Below are 20,600 nucleotides of genomic sequence, written 5' to 3'. Positions count from 1 at the left end.
TTAACTTAATGTACTGTCATGTGTACACTTATTTTATAGACTCATTTAGTAAAAAGCTTCCTTTGGCACATTGGATATTTTAACTACTTTTCTTCTTACTGCACACAGATTTCTCTCATCATTTAAGGTTGATATGTTCTAAAGCAGTCATTCTGAACTATGGATACACATCAAAAAGATATGATTATGGAGATTTTTTTTCTTTATATGTTATAGTTTGAGAGTTAAATAGGGACTTTTATCTGCCAGCCTCCAAGAATAAAGACTGAAGTAGAGTAAGCTACTCATGAACTGTATCCTGGAATAAAGGATTACAATGTGCTGTGTATCCTAGTTGCCTAAAGGTAGCTCTTTTTGTGTCTGTGATACTGAAATGAAAGAATTCAGAGTCACAAGAGGGTATCTCTACCAGTCTACTCTTCTGGGAGAAAAAAGAGAAAAAAATCAACTCTCATTTGATAAATAACCCTTCCACCAGACCCAAGTAGGAATATGTGAAAGTCTTTGAAGTTTTTCTTTCACCTTGGTTCCAGAGAGAGAGGAATTTAGATGGAACCAAACCAGTTAGACTCCTGTGCCTAAAAGTACCATAGAACAGGTTGAATATGTTGCCTTACTCACTACTGTCTTACAGAGGGAGATCTGCCTTTATGAATGTTCTGACCTTCTCTAAGTAGTCATCTGATATGAGGATGCAAGAAAAAAGGTGGTTTTCTTCTGATGATGAGATTCTCCTCAGGATGTGCTTGAAAGTAGTATGAATATCTTTCTCTATGGCCAGTATATTATTTACTTGGCAGTGATACTGGAAAGTGTCTAAAGTGACACTGAATTTGATTTTGATTATATCATTTATTCATGATTTAATGACAAAAACAGGTATGTAGTGATCAAACACTGGATTGAATTCTGTGGATCAAATAAGGCGGACTCTACTGCCTGAACCAAAATGACCTGCAGTTTTCCGCATTTTACACTAGTGGTCAGGCATCAGTTTGCTGGCTTCTGCCAGAGTCAAAAATATAAAGCAAGTGAGGGGAAGGAAATTAATATTTAGTCAATACCTTGTTTATGCCAGATATTTTATGTACGTTATTTCTGCAGAAAATCCGTTGAGGTCCTCATAATTATTTGTATGAAAGTATCTAAAGTGTTAATTTCTTTAAAATCTGTAAGCATTGTGTATAGTCATTGTCCTAGGTCCTGAAGGAAATACAAAAATGAACAAGACTACATTCTCTGTCAAGAAGTGTAGTGTATTGTGCCTCTGTGCTCTAATCCATCTTTTCAAAAATCTTTTAGCCATTCTGTCCCAACCTACTCAGATCTGTTCTGTGTTGGAGACTATCCTCTTCAACCTTTTGCTCTCAGTCAAAATTCCCATTTTATTGTCATTAGATCTTTATATGATTAGAGTTAATCATAATGAGTTGTAAACGCTTCTCAGCATCTTTTACCCCTACAGCAACATTTTACTAGTAGATATTATTTGGAATCTGCCTTATTTTGTATTACATAAACCTAATTTTTAGGAAATAGTTATTTATACTTTAGGGATGTCAGATAATATAGTAGAAAGAGGAGGGGCTGGCCAGTTATCTCAGCTGGTTAGAGTGTGGTATTATACCACCAAGATCAAGGGTTCAGATCCCCTACTGGCCAGTCACAGGGAAAAAAAAAAAAGAGAGAGGAGAAAAAAGTCAACCCTTATTTGATAGATAACCGTTTCCACCAGACCCAATTAGGAATCTGTGAAAGTCTTTGCAGTTTTCCTTTTACCTTGATCCAAGAGACATTGAAGTTTAGGATGGAACTAAACCAGTTGGACAGCACTGGGACTCATTCAGATTCTGCCTGTTAGATCTTTGTGACCTTGAGCAAGTTATTTAATCTCTGAGCCTCAGTGTCATTCTAAACCTTCAACAAGATAATGAATGTAAAGCTCCTGAAACAAGATAGGAGAGCAAATGTTAGTCATTTTCTTCTTCAGTAGAAAGTTAGTTTCCACCTATGGTGTGGAAGTGTGAACTCCTAACCAAGTGACCCTTCTGCAAATAACGGCTATAAAATCTGGACAAAACATTAAAAACAACATGAATGCCCTGGATACTGAACAAATATCAATAGACCTGGATGGGAGTCAAAACTTGGAACTAGTTACCAACACAGAATAAATTTCCAGTTTTTCTGTGCCTTTTCCCCTAAAGGCAAGTCTGATAGAAAAACATGTCATCTTTTTGAACAGAGGAAGTAGGGACACCAGAAAATATGGTGGGGGTAGAGGCAGAAGGAAAGTTACAGAGAAGTGGAACCCTTAATTCTGTGTAAAAACTCAGTGTGTCTCTGACTACTTCCTGAACAATCCATTTCATCATGAAAGGAGCATGGAAGTCATCACTCCCAACCTCACAATAGGGAAAAAACTGAACAAACTGAAAACAACTCTTCTTAGATCCATGAGACAATCGAGGTCATGGAGCAAACCACTGCCCCCAAAATTGGAAAGCGGGCTAATAATACAGGGAATGACAGCTTACCAGAGCAGAAGCCTGCCACTATAGCCAATACCTGGGTAGAAAAACCTAAAGAATTGTTGACAGATTTCTAGAAGCTCAGTTTGGACAAAATATCTGTGGGTCAGTTACTGAAGGTCATAACATGTATAATGGGATGACCAGAAGGAGAAAAAAGAGAGGAAAGAACAGAAGAAATATTAGATGTAATAATGACTGAAAATTTTCCAAAATTAATGACAGACTCATAAAGCATATGCATGTGGGGCAGACTGAAGATAGGAGCTAAGGCTTAATGAACTGATCTGAGATCTGAACCACTATCTACTGGAGGTGTGACAATCTGCATTTTGCCTAACCAAGTTAGTTACCTGCTAGAACAAAAACATCAGTACTTTCTGGAGTAACATAAGGAATCCAGAATTTTCACAATACAATGTAATATTTATAATGTCCAGAATACAATCCAAAATTACCGAACATCATAATAGCCAAGAAAATGGGACCTGCTGTCAGAGGAAAAGAAAATCAACCGATGTCAACGCCAAGATGACCCAGATGCAGGAACTGTCAAAGACTTTAAAGAGTTATAACTATATTCCATGAGATAAAGGAAATACACTTGGAATAAACTAAGAGATAGGAAAGATCAGCCAGAGAAATAGAAAGTGAAAAAAAAAACGAAATGGAAATTTTAAAATTGAATGGACAAGCAGAAAACAATACTAAAATGTTAGACCTAAAACCAGTGATATCAATAATTATCTTAAATTTTGATGGACTAAATACCTCCATTAAAGGGCTTAAATCATCAGAATGAATTTTTAAAAAGCAAGACTATATGCTGTCTAGAAGAATACAGTTAAGATGTAAAGAAGGATAGTTTGAAAGTAAATGGATGAAAAAAGATATTCTTGTGAATTGTAACCAAAAGTAAAGGGAGAGACTATATTAATATCAGTTGAGATATATTTCAAGCAAAAAAAATATTACTGAAGTAAAAACAGACATTTCATTGTAATAGGGTTAATTCACCAGAAAGACAAAATGGTTATAAATGTTTGCACCAATTAGAGAGCACCAAAATACGTGTAGCAAAAATGGATGGGGTCCATTCTATCATCAGAGCAGATTTTAACACCTCTCTCAGCAATTGACTCCTGTGTTAGCTAAACAAAAAACCAGTATAGACGGGATCCAATAAACACTATCAACCTAATTGGCCTAATTGATATTTACAGAATACTACACCCAGCAACAGCAAAATACATAATTTTTCCAAGTGTGTAAGATATATTTAGGAAAATCATATACATTAGGAAATTAAACAGTTCACTAAGTAATATTTCTTATTTGGGTCAAATAAGAAATCATATGAGAAATTAGAAAATATTTTGAACTAAATGACAATAAAAGATATCAAAATTTGTGAGTTGCAGCTAAAATAGTGTTCCCAGGGAAATTTATAGGTTTAAATGCTAAAATTTAAAAAGAAAGATCTAAAATCAGTGATCCAAAGTTTAGGTCAGGATGCTGAAAATCAAATAGCAGAATAACCCAAAGCAGGTAGAAAAAGAAAATAATAAAGAGCAAACTCAATAAATAGAATACAGACTAACAGTAGAGAAAATTAACAAAGCCAAACTATTTCTTTGATCAACAATATTGATAAGCCTGATAGACTGATTAAAAAAGAGAGAGAACATAAATTAATATCAGGAATGAAAGAACGGTTATCACTCCAGATCTTATAGACATAAAAATGAATGAAAAGAGAATATTATAAATAATTTTATGCAACAAATTAGAAAACCTAGATAAAATGGACATATTCCTTATGAGAACCAAATACAAAAAGAACATGCAAGAAAAAATAACCTGAAATGGTACCTGATATGGGTTGAATTGTGTCCCCCAAATTTTCATGTATTTGAAAATCCCACCCCCACCCCTGAAAGTGTTAAGAGGTGGGAAATCCTATTATGGTAATTGAAAGGTGGGGCCTTGAAGAGGTGATTGAATGGTAGGACCGTGCAGAAGTGAATGGATCAATTCACTGATGGTTTAATGGTGGTCATGGCTGTGGTTCTGAGGGCTTTAAAGGAACGCGAGTGAGGAGGAGGTTAGTCCCTCTCTGCCGCTGCCACATTTGCCGTGTGATACCCAGTGTTGCCCTCACCAGATGTGTTCCCTGGACTTTGCACTTCCCATCTTCCAAAACTGTAAGCAGTAAATACTGTTTCTTTAAAAATTACAGTTTCATGAAAAAGTGCTCAACATCACTAATCATCAAAACCACACTGAGATATCATCTCACCCCAGTTAGACTGGCCATTATCAAAGAGACAGAATAATAAATGATGGTGAGGATGCAGGGAAAGAGGAACTCTCCGATCTGTTTGTGGGACTGGAAATCAGTGCAACCATTATGGAAAACAGGATGGAGTTTCCTCAGACAAGTCCAGATGGAACTGCTGTATGACCCAGCAATCTCCATCCCAAAGGAATGGAGATCATCATGTCAGAGGGAAGCCTGCATTCTCATGTTCACTGCAACTGTATTTACAATAGCCAAGAATTGGAACTAACATAAATGTCCATTGATAGACAACTGGATAAGGAAAATGTGGTATATATACACAGTGGAATGCTACTCTGCCATAAAAAAAAAGAATGCAATTCTGCCATTCATAACAACATGGATGAACTTAGAGAAAATTATGTTTAGTGAAATAAACCAGGCACAGAAAGAGAAATACTGCATGTCCTCATACTTGGGAGCTAAAAAAAAATTAATTAAAAGAGAAAGAAGGATACAAAAATCACAATAATTTGTTGAACTTTCAAAAGGAGAAAACAGAACTCTGAGGTCACCAGAGGTGGGAAAGAGGGAAGGGGAGGGGGTGAGTGAGAAATTGGTAAAGGACCACAAAAAACAATTACATTGTATAGTGTTGAATATATTAATCATCCTGATTTGAGCATCACATATTGCACATAGGTATTGATATTGAACACTGTACCCCACAGATATGTACAATCGATTATGTTTCAAAAAAATAAATAAATGAAAGTTGCCCAGTTTCAGGTATTTCTGTTAAAAGAAACAGAAACATACTAATACAGTACTATATGTAATAAAGAAATTGAATTTTCAGTGAACCTTCCTACAAAGAAAAACTCCAGGCCCACGTGGCTTCACTGGTGAATTCTGTCAAACATTGAAGAGAGAAATAATGCCAACTATATAAAACTTTTTCAGAAAATAGAATAAGAGAAATTAGAGACCAGAATTACCCTGATACCAAAACCAGGAAAAAAGAGAAAAGAAAACTATATACCAATATCTCTAATGAGCATGGCCACCAAAACCCTTAGCAAAATATTAGCAAATCAACTCAGACATACTAAAAGGGAATTCAGATCCCCACACTGGCCAGCTGCAAGTAAAAAAAAAAATACAAAAAGGATATACCACAACCAAGTGGGACTTCTAAGAATACAAAGTTTATTTAGCATTCCAAAATTAGTATAATTCACCATCTCAACAAATAAAGGAAAAAGAAAGGCCACATGATTATCACAGATGCAGGAAAAAAGAACACTTGACAAAATTCAACACTCACATATAATTAGAAACCACAAACTAGAAAACCACTATGTTCAACTTTTCTCAGATCTTTTGAGCATAGATCATTTTCTTTTGCATTAACATTCATTAATAGCACATAAAATTTACTTTGGAAATTTCTGACTTAACCAGAATTAGTAATTTTCTCCATGCTGTATACTACAAGCAGATACTACCTGTATCTGAGTGCTTTATGTCTATTGTTTCATATCACTCTCCCATGAAGGAAGTTCTAGTGTTATTCCTTTTTTTACAGGAAACTGAGGCCTACAGAGAATAAGTACTTTAACGGGGATCACATAGCTATTCACTCACATGGGGGAGATGAGATTTGGGCCCAGGCGGTTTTACTCCAGAACCCATGGCCTCAGCCAGTAGGCCATATTACCTTCTCTTAGAGTATTTACTAAAGAATTGTTTCACAAAGTCGCCATTTCTTTTGCAAATCAAAACCTTGTTTTTTACTTTAAAAGAATGTTTTTAGATTTATAGTTGTTTCAGAGATTTTCCATAATTGATATCTTTTGTTTCCAACAAACTATGAGTATGTTAACTTTTCATTCCTTCTATGATTCGTATGCTTTGATTGATGTAGAGTTGTTTCTACCTTACAATAGTATGTGTCTAATTTTTCCTAGATTGAAGGATTCTCATTAAATAAACTAGGGAACTTCAGCCTTAAAGACGTTGAAAAAGACTTTGTGGTCTGGGAGTACACTGATAATGCTGCAGGGGACACAGCAAAAGAAGAGGCACCAAAAGAAATTCCGGTTAAAAGGGGACAGGTCTGTTCTCTCACATTTCTAGTTTTACCATCTATTTTTATTTCAGTTGTCAGTTGTGTAATTTATGGGTTGAACAGCGTTCCTCTCTTCCTTTCTTAACTATCTTAATTATTTCATGGATATTTTATTTCCTATTCAGTCCCTTGAATAGACAAGTAGTGACAAAAGGTAAAAAAAAAAAAAAACGATCATTAAATCCACAATGATTTATATGTTTTTTTCTGTGTACAGGGTCCTTTGAAAAATACTGAGAATTCAGAGGTAAATCCCTGTCTATCCTCAAAGAGCTTAGATCTAAATGGTATTATATGATTTAAATATATGAAAAGTTAACTAACTTCAAATTATTAAAATAACAATAAGTATATGATTTAATGTCCTGGTTCTGTACTATTGGGGATGAGCAGGGGAGTTTATGTGCAAGGAAAGAATTGCCATTAGAATTTCAAACAAAAATCTGTGTGGTGTAATTCTAGTAATAAGAACAGATTTCTGTCCCAAAATGGTGAATGCTCACTGACCCCATGGCCTTCTCATAACACTTTAGGGTAGAATGACAATAATATTCACATAATACTTCTGAGACCAGGATTCTAATCCCAGCTCTACAAAAACAAGTCATGTCACTCCTCCAGCCCATGGTTTATTCATGCCTAAAATGAGGAGAGGGTGATGAGTCATAGATTCTCCAGTTGTGTTTTCCAGAATCCTTGAATGTTGGGGGAGGAGGGAGGTGGTGGCACCCTACCACTGCTGCCACCAGAACAGTACCTCTTTTATCTGTTTTCTGTTTGGGGTTCCAGTAGTGGATAAGAGCACAGGATATGGAGCCAAAATATGTGAATTTGTATCCCAGCTCTCCCACTTTCTAGCTGTGTGTCCTTTGGCAAGTTACTTAATCTTTCTGTGCCCTACTTTCGTCTCTACAAATGGGGATAATATTGGTACCCTCTCATAGGGTCATTGATTTATAGAATGCTTAACTCAGTGCCGAGCATGTGGTAAGCACTCAGTAAATATTAGCTGCTATTCTTATTTTATTTGAAAAAGAAAATGTTCTCTATTTTTAAAAAACTGTTTTAAGTTGCAGGAGTCTAGATTATTTTGAAGGTCTCCATGTTATTGTACTATCAAGTCATTTCAGTGAGATGCTTAAAAATCTTTTGTAATGCTCAAAAAGGCAATAGATAAAGAGGTGAAATTTAATAAGGCTTTCCATTTCTGGGGGATTTCTTTATGTCCTCAACTATAGTGTTTGGGACCGAGACAACCTCCATTTTCAATCAGTTCTGCCTTGTAATTCTACCAAATAACTTTATCTTACTTGGCAGAGCCTTTGTGGTTCAGATTTCGTGGTTAATAAAATAACATACCACTTCTTTTGAGGCTTGTTATAATAAAATATGATCAGAGACAAATTTGTATACCTTAGAGGAAAATATTATTTTCAGTGTGAATTATAGGAATAATGTGAACTGTTGCTATAAGTCCATTTAATGCTTTATTTTTGCATTTTTATGCTATTTGGAGAGATTAATCATGCTGCCACTTCTGAAATCAAGTGAGCTATAAACATTGTGGAAGTTGCATGTGGTGTGGTGAAAAAGCACTGTACTGGGATTGGGAAACGTTCGTACTCTTGTCGCTGACAAGCAGTGCGACTTGACAAGTCATGGAAACTCTTGGGGCTTCAGTTCCTTCTCTTGTAATCGACAGGGATTGAACTAGATTACCTCTTAAGAGCATCTTACGGTTGTGACATTATGTTTCAGTGATATATGGATTTCTTGTGCTTAAAAAGACTATACCTAAGTGAAAAAATACAGACAACCAAGTCTGCCAGATGCTTTCCCTTGTTTCTAATTTAATCCTCATAACTATCCTGTGTTATAGGTGGTATCATCCCTACTCTGCAGATAATGATAGCGACCATTTTTTGAACACTGTGTGCCAGGCACTGTGCTAAGCTCTTTACAGACACTATCTCACTCAGTCCTCAGTCCTCCCAACAACCCTATGAGGTGGGTACTGTTATCCCCATTTTTCAGATGAGGAAACCGAGGCTTAGATAGGTTATTGACCTTGACCAGGATCAACACAACTAGTGCATGGCAGAGTTTGGATTTCAAATCCAAGTTTGTCCTAATTCCGAAGTCAGTTCTCTTAGCCACTGTGCTGTACTGCCAGTATAAAAATGAAGAAGCTAAGATACAGAACAATTTTAAGAGCTATGAAGTGGCAGAATCACTATTTGGACCCATTTTTTCTATCCTAAGTACTACGTGCTTTCCAATTTATTACATCACAGTATGTTCCAACTTGTCAAAAGTCTGTGACAGTAAGACTCGTATCAACTTCTGATATCAAGTTATTTGACTTCAAAATTAATTGCCGCTAGCATTTTCAGTGTGCTTATATAGCTTATCACGGTAATAAGAGGAGTGCTTTTCCTTTTTCTCTATGCTTTTAGCTACTGTCCATTTCTGCGTGTCTGTAATTATAAAGGTGCCTTCCAGCAGCAGTAACAGGAAGAGTTCAGTGCTGAGAGTATTAGCAACCTGTGCACAGTCCTCTCCACCTGTTATTAAGATTTCAAACTTAGGAGTGCTGACTGGTTAAATAAAACTGATCCTGTTTATTCCTGTGATAATGACTAGATTTCAGTATACTGTAATTCCAGGAGTGTAGTGAAATAATGCTATTTTACTACAGGCAATGTAGAACCTAGAATTTGATTTATCTAGATGGATTGTCAAGTTCATATCTTTGTTAAGGTTTTTCAGATTTCTTAATTTGATGCTTGAATGATCTCTGATTTTTCAGATTGTGATTTCATCTGGAATAATGTGTATGTTTCTCTTTACTATTAATAGGTGTCATTAATATTTGATGTAAAACCCCAGCCTTCAGTACCAGTTGGGCAGCTCTGGGTGGAATTGCTGCGCTTCTATGCTTTAGAATTTAATTTGGCTGATTTAGTGATAAGTATCCGTGTCAAAGAATCAATATCTCGGGAATCAAAGGATTGGCCCAAAAAGCGCATTGCCATTGAAGGTATCTCAAAATATTTAATTCTTTTTTTTTTAAGGTACCTTTCTAACAGCATGCTTTTTGTTTCAGCTCCTACATGTAAGGTAGGCCTGACCTCAAAGGTGAAGTAAATAGAATCTTGCATGTGTTATAGGGAGTCATTTCAAGTTTTTAAAGTATAAGGAACCGGAATAATGGCTGGCTGAGTCCTGCTTTCTTTATAAATTGCTTGACAAAAACAAGTTTTTTCCCAGTGAAGTGTGAATCCCCTTTCCTCTTTACTGTTCTCACGTCTGGATTTTTAAATTTAGTCCTTTTTTAGATTGTTGTTGATGTCATTTAGTTTTGCAAAGGTGAGGAAAATACTTTTTTTCTCACGAAAAAATGATTCTTAGATTCCTCTCTAATAGAAGGAAGGGATACTATATTTATTTTCTAAATACATTATCTTCAGTAACATTTATTCATAAAAACCCTTTTAGTGAAAGCTCATTTAACTGAAACCACTGTATCAAAGACACATTGATGTGCCCTGCAGACATCACTAAATGGACGAGTTCTTCTCAGCTTTGCAAAGTCAGGAGGTTGAAACCCCTCTAGAAATCTTAATTCTCCTCCTTTAAATAATTTAAAGAACCTCCTAAATGGAATTCTCATATTTTTGCTTGATTTTCTTCAAGCTTTATGTTGCATAAGAGGGTTTTTTGCATTTTGCATAAATTTTGTGTGCAGTCGTGGGGATCTCACATTTTTAAACCCTCCCCTGCAGTTTCTCTGGCTCAGCTCTTCTGGCCAATTGCCTAACCTGCTGGAGTTCTAGGGGAGGAGAAAAGATTGAGAGAAGTGGTGTCTCCTCCTGGTGCCTCCCTCTCGCCCCTGAAATTCAGTCCAGCCAATTCAGTGATGGGGCTTCCCAGGGCAGAAGAGTGGAGGTAAGCTCGACAAACCGCAGGGCCTGACTGAGTGGGGAGGCAGACACTCAGCAGCAGAGCCCGTCGGGAAGATCTTACATCATCACTAGGGCACAAGAGCCACACTGATTTCATCTTTTCCACCTCTGCAGTCACAGAGCACGATAGGGAAGGGGTACTGGTTCTGAACAGAATGGGTTCTCTTCATAGAGCAGATGTTTTAGAAAACATTGCTTTTTGATCTTAAACTTTATCTTCTTACTCCCTGCCCCCAGTTTTTTAAGAAGCGTTTAAGATATGTGATAAATTTTACTGTCGTTTATTTGTTGTCTATTTTTATCTACAGCAGGCTAATTTTTAAAACATAAAGTAGAAATGTATGAAGTGGTGGATTTTTTTTTTTTCGTTACAGATCCTTACTCTGTTAAAAGAAATGTGGCAAGGACCCTAAATAATCAACCCGTGTTTGAATATATACTTCACTGTTTAAGGACAACGTATAAATATTTTGCTCTTCCACACAAAATTTCAAAATCCAGCCTTCCAAAGCCTCTGAGTGCAGTTACGTGTGTTTCAGAACATTCTAAAGAGTTAGTAAATCATGATCCAGATGTACAAACGAAAGATGGTAAACTCAAAAATTCAGTTTGGACCCAAGGTCCTGCTGCCAACAGTTCAACTGCATGTACCTGCAAGGTACAACCACTTACTCTTAAAGAGACTACTGAAAACTTTGGAAGCCCACCAGTGAAAGAAGTGGGAAGTGTACACACCAGCATCCACCTGGAAAACTCAGACTGTGTTCAGGCAGAGACCAGTTGTCGTGATTATGAGGATGTTCAAGTACACCATCAAGAAACAAGAAAAAATGGGAAAGAGAAAATTGGAAGGAAGGGCAAGCATCCTCTGACTGCTGATGGTCAAGGTTTAAGCAGCAGCCAATGTGAAGAGCCCATTATCTGTGGCAGCACATATAATAATGAGACAGACAGCACTTTGGATTTAGAAGGTCTCCCCAGTCCTATAGCTAAAGGGTGTGATGGATTTGCTACTTTAGATGACAAGGCTGATGTTGATGAAGAAAGTGTAGAAGGTACTGATGAACTAGAAGACTCTCTAAACTACTTTGCCCCTTTAGTACAGGGCCAGACATCAGAAATCATTCACTCTGACAAGGAGGAGGAGGAGGAGGAGGAGGAAGAAGAACGTAGGCTCAGCAGTAATCGAAGGGAAGAAAAGGATGGCATCGCTCATGAAGATGAGTTAGACAACACCTACACTGGATCAGGGGATGAGGATGCTCTCTCTGAAGAGGAAGACGAATTAGGCGAGCCTGCTAAGTGTGATGACTTGAAAGCATGTGGAAGACATGTAGATGGAGCTCTACTAACAGAACTTAATAAAATCAGTCTTAAAGAAGAAAATGTATGCAAGGAAAATTCACCTGTGGATCAGTCTGGTTTCTTCTATGAATTTAGTAAACTTATCTTCACCAAAGGCAAGGTAATCAGTGCCACTACTAGACATAAAACTAGGAGAACTTTAAACAATTTTAATGCACATAATTTCCATTTTTATGTACTAGAACAGGACTCTCCCTGTTTTGGTTATGGTTAATGAGTTCGTCTTTTATCCTAATACCACCACTTGATTTACTTTCCTCCTTACCTTAAGATTCATGGGAATTTGCATAGGAGGAAGGTAATACTGTTAGTAGTGAAAATAACTACCTTTTTCTTCTGAGGGACACCATAAAGGTGTCCCCATCTCTCAAATCATTTGGCATGGCTGCACCTTATATTTTCATTCCTTTGGAAAGTAATGAGTAGACTGTGTGTTTTTAAAAAAGATTCCAGATACCTTTATTTAGTAAATAAAAGTTTTATCTTAAGTCATATTTTGCTTTGCCATTTTCCTTCAGTCTCCTACAGTAGTGTGCAGCTTATGCAAACGAGAGGGTCATCTGAAAAAGGACTGTCCCGAAGACTTCAAAAGAATCCAGCTGGAACCTTTGCCACCATTAACACCCAAGTTTTCAAATATCTTAGATCAAGTTTGCATCCAGTGTTACAGTAAGTTATTCACATTTCTTTTGATTTTTCAGAATATTTAATTGACATTTACTCAAGAGTCATCAGAATCACTGTCCTGTTAGCTCTCTGAGCATTTACAGGGCCCATTCTCCATTGTGTCCACAGTGTTCTAGGTTACACCTGCCCCATTTGGGACAAACAATAAATGGTAAAAACAAGGAGGGAATGAGAGAGAGGGAGGATCTTGTAGGTTTTAAAGTTAAAGTACTACCATTCCCCAACTGGTGTTCTTTGAAATGTTTTTCTCGGTGCGGATAATAGTACTTCACGACTAGAGGTATTCCTGGGCCAAGTAGGGAATAACTACACACTGCCCTGTCCCTTGGGGCAGTAAATCTCCTTTAGAGATTTCCAGGACATAATAAAGATATCTGAGAAATGTTATGGTAAAGAAACCTATTTAACTCTTTAATCCAAAATTTAAGTGTGGAATACTTTTTAATTAACCCTAATAATAGACTACACAACAGTCCTTTAAGGAATACCAGTTTGGGGAAGCATTGGTGTAGAGGTTTAAAGTTTTATGAAGGGAAAACTTTTAAAGAAGCAGCACTCACCTGCTTAGAATGGAGGGACTTGATGCATCTTGAGGTGTTCATTTGTGCCAGAAGACACTTGCTCTTAACCAGTGGATTTTTAAAAAAATATTTTTGCAGGTTAGGAGCTATGAAAGAAAACTAGATTCTCCTTAGGAAATAAAAACATGTGTATGCTGGCCCGACCCTGTGGCGCACTCGGGAGAATGCGACGCTGGGAGCGCAGCGGCGCTCCCAGCGCGTGTTTGGATCCTATATAGGGATGGCCGGTGTGCTTACTGGCTGAGCGCGGTGCGGCCAGTCGCAAAAAAAGACAAAAAAAAAAACATGCGCATGCTCACAAGCTTTTGTATTCGCACTCTGGCGGGTTCTCTGAAGGCGGTATTACTAGACCCTTGGGGGTCTCTGTGAAACCCAGCTGCAGATCCCCTGTTTAAATTAGTTTCCATTTCAAGAACTTTTCTTGGTGTTAGATTCTTTATAAAAAAGCACATTTTCTGTTTTACGTTACTAATACTATCTACTGAGAAGACACAAAAATTTAGGGTTTTTTTAATAAACTTGTAAGTTTTATTTTCTAAAGATAGTTTTTCAGCCTTTTCAAGGAATGTCAACAGTATTTTCTTCTCAATGTGTCTATTTTAAACAGAGGATTTTTCTCCAACTATTTTAGAAGATCAGGCTCGTGAACATATTCGGCAAAACCTAGAAAATTTCATAAAACAGGACTTTCCAGGTAATTTTTTTTATCTTAAAGAAAAGAAAGGTAGCGTGACCTTTCTGAATGAGCACACACGTTACAAGCACATCGATTTTGAGAATAATGATATAATCCGGAGGTGATGGTGGAGTCAGGGTTTCAGTTGTTTTGTGATATGCTTAGGATGGTCTTTGATCTGCCAAATCCTAGTTTACCAACATGAAAGACAATAGCAGTCTAGGTTTTACCTTAACAGATGTTTAGAATTAAAGTTCACCCCTCTAAAAAAGTGCATTTATTTTAAAAAGTAGTAAGCGTACATTATTAACTGTGTTGAGGTGATCTACATTTTCCTTGAAATGTCCTTGCATTTAAGAATAAAGGGACAGCTGGTGCTGTTTCTCGCTACATACAGCTTGTATTTATTTAAAGTAAACTTTCAGAGAAAAATATTTTAGAATAAATGACTGGTTAATTAGAGAACATAGTTATGAGATTAATAGAGGATAGTTAACAACTGGGTATTTTTGATTCATGAGAGGGCCATTTTGATCAAAAGCTTAAATGTACTCAGGTAATTAGTTATTACTTTTCATATATCCCTAACAGGAACTAAATTGAGCTTGTTTGGCTCCTCCAAAAATGGATTTGGGTTCAAACAGAGTGACCTTGACGTCTGTATGACAATTAATGGACTTGAAACTGCTGAGGTACAGTGACCACATAAAACTTCCATTTGCTGTGGCAGTGTGATTTGACCAATCTTGACTGACAATACACCTTGGTATTTTCCAAATTTGTCAGGGCATATCATATGGATGTGCCATTTGGCACAGTCTCTGGCCAAATATGTTAAGAAGCTTACACATGAATATGAGGTGTAGAAAGGCTTACACTTTCAGCCTGTAGAACAAAGTGGATTAGAAAGTGACATCTGAGAATTCTTCAAAGCCAAACCAGCTTCTCCAGAGTCCCACTGGCCTGGCCACTAGCCTGACTTGGATGCACACGTCTACACAAGGTTACCTGAAAAGTTTTTTTTACCAGGCAGGCAATGTGGTAAATGCTGATAAGAATGCTGACATGATAGTGCAGAGACTTGGGTTTGAGATCAACTTGGTTTCGTCAGTACCTAAACATGTAGTTTTTGGTAGGTAATCTATAAAGTGGAAATAATAGTTTCTATTCCTTTTGCCTCAGGAGATTGTTGTACGCATCAGCCTGGACTGTGTATGTCAGGAGTCAGCAAACTATGGCCCAAGGGCTAAATTCAGCCCACTGCCTGTCTGTCTTTGTGAATAAAGTTTTACTACAATGGAGCCGCACCCATTCATTTATGTATTATCTATGGCTGCTATCACTTGTAACACAGGCCATATGGCCCACAAAGCAGAACAAGTTTGCCAGCACCTGATGTATATGAGAGCATTTATAAAATATAAAATACTGTGTAAACATGTAAAGTCTGAGAAGCGTTGAGTCCATATTCTTTTTTTATTCTTAACAGCAGTCCAAATGCCGTATATCCATATGAGTGATACTGCTGTTGCTCAAGACTTTTTATGCCTTTTCTTAGTTTCAAGTCTTTATGTTTTGACGATGTATCTGATTTGGGAAAGTAGCCAAAAATGATCTAGCCTGAATTTGGTGAATAAAATGGATAAGCAAATTGGGTCCTATATATGGAATGACCCTATTGTACATCATCAAGGTTGATTTTTTTTTTTTTTTTTCTTTTTACAAGGCTTATAAACTAGTTTTGAGGGCATTTCTGAAGTAAAATTCCAAATATGTTCTGGGATATGAATAATCATCAAGAGGGCTTATGGTGAAAGGGTCAGCCCAAATATTTTTAAGTATAATTTATTTGAAATATTATTCAAATTTGTTACATATGGCTTTAATTTGTGCATTATAATTTTGGCTAGTCCTATGGGAAAATAATGTGAGCTTAATCACTCTCCACAGCAATTCATCAGCTCCTAATTAAACTATAGTGAAGGTCTACCTGGAATGAATAAGATGGGACACAGATGCCTCGTCTTGTATATATTCTGGTACATTGGGTACTTCTGAGTGATATAATTACATACAGGGAAAAAGTGGAGATCTTCAACCATGATTCATAGACTTTTCTGGAAGCTGTGGGTCCATAGGCTTCCTGGTTCATTTTAGTCTTTGTCATACCACCAAAAGCAATTAGGAAGTAGGGTGTTAAGTGGTTTTTGTATCCTTAGGATAGTTCCTATGAGATACTTAAGTAAAAGGGAAAAATGTACATAGAATGAGTTGAAATTAATTTCATTATTTCTGAAGGTAATGGAAATTATTTATAGCCAGTTAGGAACCTGCCTTCCAGTTTTGATTCAGTTGTTTGTGCCATCTTTGTTGCAGGGCTTGGACTGTGTAAGAACTATTGAGGAACTGGCAAGAGTTCTCAGAAAACATCCAGGTACCTCTACAAACTTGCTGAAAATATTTATGTCTTTTTTTATTAGTGTTTTGCATGCTTAGAATTTACTAATACCAATGAAGCTGTATAATGGCTCTTTAATAGAATATTTGTGATATTAGTGTCTTTAAAACATCGTGTGTGATTAAGTATGAAAGACTGAGGAATTGGTGATAATTTGTGTGTGTATCATTACCTAGCTCAGTTTTATTTCAAAACAAAGCGTATACCAGACAGGCAGGACATTTTGGCAGTCATTTTGTCTTATTGACATCGTATAAGTCAAACTGTAGGAGTTGCTAATAGTGGTGTAAAGTGTAGTAGAAAGCACTCTGGACCAGCTACTTGTATTCGTAGCTGTTCTGCTCAGCAGGCTGTGTGTGACCCTGAACAAGCCATTTACTTCACTTGATCTCTTTCTTTCTCATCAGTAATTTGAGACAACTAAACTGGGTAATTTCTAAAGTATTTACAGCTGTAAAATGTATAGATTCTGTAAGTCATGCTCAGAGCTGAAATGCCATTAACATATTCTTTTGCTGTCAGGGGCAGCTGTGGATGTTGTTTAACGGTGAAAATCTTCTTTTAAAATGTGGTTCAGCAAACTTTTGGTGCTAAGAGCTGAGAATGAAGGTGAACAAGATATGGTCCCTGTCCTCAAGGAACTTAAGATCCATGGTCTATCCATGAAAAGCCTACTGATATTTCAGTCAAGAGTAGACTTTAACTCAGAGATGGACATGCACACACACCTAGACACACACAAATACATACCTAGGGTGCCCTTTTTTCATTGTATTTTTTATTTCTAGGAGTTTAAGTAAATATCATGTTGTTTTAATTTTTTTTTTAATCTTGATTTTGGTTTATTCCCAATGAAAGTTAATCTAAAGCACCAGGACTTTTTGGTCTGGGTTTGGTTTTGGTTTTTTTAAAATGCACATTGATACAGTTTCCTTTAGTCATTGAAGTAGGCATTTCCCTTACTTGGGAATTCCAACTCTAAAGATCATGTGTTTCTTGTTTTGTTTTGTTTTTGGTTTAAAGGTTATGCAAAGAAACTAAAGTACTAGGTTGCCACAACTATTAGTTTTTTATTACTGAGATAGATTTTTCATTTTGAAATATTTTAAGTAATTTCAAACTTAAAGGAAAGCAGCAAAAGTTGCATAAAGAATTCAGTATATAGCCTTCATTCAGATCCACTGATTGTTAACATTTTACCACATTTGCTTTATCATTCCATCTCTTGCTTGCTCTCAACTTCTTTCTGTACCATTTGAGATTAAGCTATAGACATCATGTCCCTTTCCCCTTGATGCCTCAGTGTATATTTTCTAAGAAGAAACCATGCTAAAAACAAGATCATTTTTAGACTAGAAATGATGTAGACATACAGATAATAATAATGGAATATAGATTGCGTGGAACAAGAATTTAATAACAGCTAGAAGACTATATTGAATACATAGGATCTTTAAAGCAGTCTCCCCAGGTATTTTATTGGGTGCCTACTATGTGCCCAGCACTTACAGATGGTGGAAAAATAAAATCTGTGCAAGTCTTTCCTTTGACAGCTTACAGACTTTAGAAGAGGTAAGATAATCTCGTAAACTATGTAATAATGTAAGGTAGTATTCATAAAAATGAGTAATTGAGTAACTTGTGAGGAGAGAGAGAGATTATGGGAAAGAGTTGCATAAGAGATGTACTTAATTATCTCAGTTGATGAATACTATTTGAAAAGGATAGAAAAAGAAGTCATTCCTAAGAATGAATAGACATGAATATGAGCATTACTATGGGATGTTTTGGAGGACAGTGAGAAGACTGGTACATTTAGAGAAGAGTTTTAAGTGAGAAATATTAGGAGATAAGGTGAAGTCTGTAGATATTTGGGAAAAAACCACTGAAGTTTCTTCAGGAGGGAGGGACCCAATAAAAGCCAAACGTAAGCTTTTTAGGCAGCTTGTATAGTCTCTCTTAGGGAAGGTGTAGTCTAGGTGGCAGGGCAGAAGAACTCAGTCAGGATGCCAGTGGTACTAAAAGGAAAAACAGATTCCTACGGAAATTTTTTCTATATTTAGCACCTACAGGTAGGAAATAAAGGTTAAGGTTGATGTCTGGGTACATTAGAAATGGGAATGTTTGCAGAGAACACCTATGTGGAGGTGTTCGGTTTGCAATGAATATAAAATCTTCAAGAGTTAGTCCAACAAGCAATTAGAAATGTAGGGTTGTCAGTCAGAATTGAAGATGAAAATAAAACAGTTTTTGCGTTGAAAGCCTTGAAGACAAAGAGATTGAGAGGGAGAGCAAGAGCAAGAGAATGCAGTAATAAAACACAGTGCCAAGGGATCATCTGGGAGAAGCTGAGGATTAAGTCTTGATTTTGTTGGGTAGAAATTAAGAAAGGAGACTGAAAAGGGAGCCTTTGGTTTGTTGGCTTGTTGGTTTTTTGTTTGGTTAGTTTGGGGGGATTTGGGGGCTGGCCATTATAGGGATCAAACCCTGGACCTTGGTATTATCAGCACCACACTGTAACCAACTGAGCTAACCAGCCAGCCCAAAAAAGAGAGCCTTTGGAATGGGAAAAAAAAAAAAAAAAAAAGAGCAAGGTTGCTGTGCTGCGAATAAATCCTGGAGGACAGGTTTATTAGTGTTATAGTGGTCAACAGTGTCAGATTCCGGAATGGAGAGGAAGGAGATGGAGAAAAAGGCTACCTAATTTAGACACAGTGTGAAAAAGTACAGTATTTGGTGGCGGTTCTGGAAACACACCCTCCGGTTTAAATCCTCCTTGCTTGCCGGTTGTGTGATCCTGGAAAGTTACTCAGTTCCTCATCTGTAAAGTGGGAATAACAATGCAGGCATTTAAGACTAAGAAAGGTACTACACTAAAGTACAGGGCCTAACATATGCTAAGTAATCAGTAAATAGGAGCTTCCTTGCCCCACTTCCCCATCAGTATAAGTTAGATTCCCTCTATCCTCCCACACAGACCTTTTTCCCTGAAATTTTCTACATCACCTACTTACTTTTTTCCTGAGTTCTAAAGATACGATCACTATGAATGTGCCCTGTAGATATCACCACCTAACTCTCTCAGAAGAAACTTAAACTATTTCAGAATGAACTCACCTTTCTCTTTACTGCCTTCCTATGCTCCAGTCCCCACCACTACCTTCCCTTTCTTCTGAATCCTCTCTCTTGCTTGTTTATGTTGGCATCCTTGCAATCACCAAAAGGGGTGAAGTGATAATTATCCTGACATAGACTAGGTTCAGTAGAAGTTTGGAGTCGCTCTTACCTAGATTTGAATCCTAGCTCCACAATTTACCAACTGCATATTCCTAAGCAAGTGAATTTCTCTGGGTTTCTTGTTTCCTCATCTGTTGGGTGAGGGTCATGAGTCTCAGGAGGTAGTGTTTGTGTAGGACTCTTCACATGTCCTTATCGCACGTTAGGTGCTCAGCAGGTGGTTACTCTTACTGTCAGAGACCTCGTCCCTTATCAGCCCAACTCCCCATCTGGCTATAGATGCTCTCAACCACACCTTGCATCTTCTCTGCATTCCAATGCCACCACAGTAGTTCAGACCCAGGTATTTTTCATAAGCGATCACTCTACCTCTATTCAGGATATCTCCAATCTATCTATTGCCAGGAGCATTGTCCAAACAGATGTGGTCAGTGATTTCCCCTGAATTAGACCAGTTCATTGGCTTCTCTTTGCCCCTAAGGATAATTCTTAGCAAGGTATATACGTTCGCTATGTGGGCTCTTCACAGTTTCTCCTCATCTCCTGTTTCTCGTATTCCTTTTCCCCAAGTCCATTCTATAGCCTACACAATTCCATGGAAGTTCCCTGAACATGCCATTCTGTTTCAAGCATCTAATCCACCCTTTTCATGTGCAGTTCTCCTTGCCTGTTAAATCCCCTCAATCTC

General features: G+C 37.1%; 1 protein-coding gene across 7 annotated transcripts in view; it reads left to right on the top strand.

The window, feature by feature from the left end:
- The window catches only part of TUT7 (terminal uridylyl transferase 7), a 66,735-nt gene that overhangs the window by 22,171 nt on the left and 23,964 nt on the right, over window positions 1–20,600 (top strand). For all 7 annotated transcript variants that reach the window (XR_010021865.1, XM_063080686.1, XM_063080682.1 and 4 more), the window contains exons 11-17: window positions 6,783–6,929; window positions 9,803–9,983; window positions 11,283–12,373; window positions 12,792–12,942; window positions 14,149–14,235; window positions 14,809–14,909; window positions 16,594–16,651. Coding sequence is in view for 6 of the 7 variants with exons in the window: in XM_063080686.1 (XP_062936756.1) it covers window positions 6,783–6,929; window positions 9,803–9,983; window positions 11,283–12,373; window positions 12,792–12,942; window positions 14,149–14,235; window positions 14,809–14,909; window positions 16,594–16,651 (1,816 nt within the window). In the remaining variant the exon portion in view is untranslated. The remainder of the gene's footprint in view (window positions 1–6,782; window positions 6,930–9,802; window positions 9,984–11,282; window positions 12,374–12,791; window positions 12,943–14,148; window positions 14,236–14,808; window positions 14,910–16,593; window positions 16,652–20,600) is intronic.

Source organism: Cynocephalus volans, chromosome 16 (assembly GCF_027409185.1).
Source record: "Cynocephalus volans isolate mCynVol1 chromosome 16, mCynVol1.pri, whole genome shotgun sequence".
Taxonomy (NCBI): Eukaryota; Metazoa; Chordata; class Mammalia; order Dermoptera; family Cynocephalidae; genus Cynocephalus; species Cynocephalus volans.
This window is presented reverse-complemented; position numbering and strand designations above follow the sequence as displayed.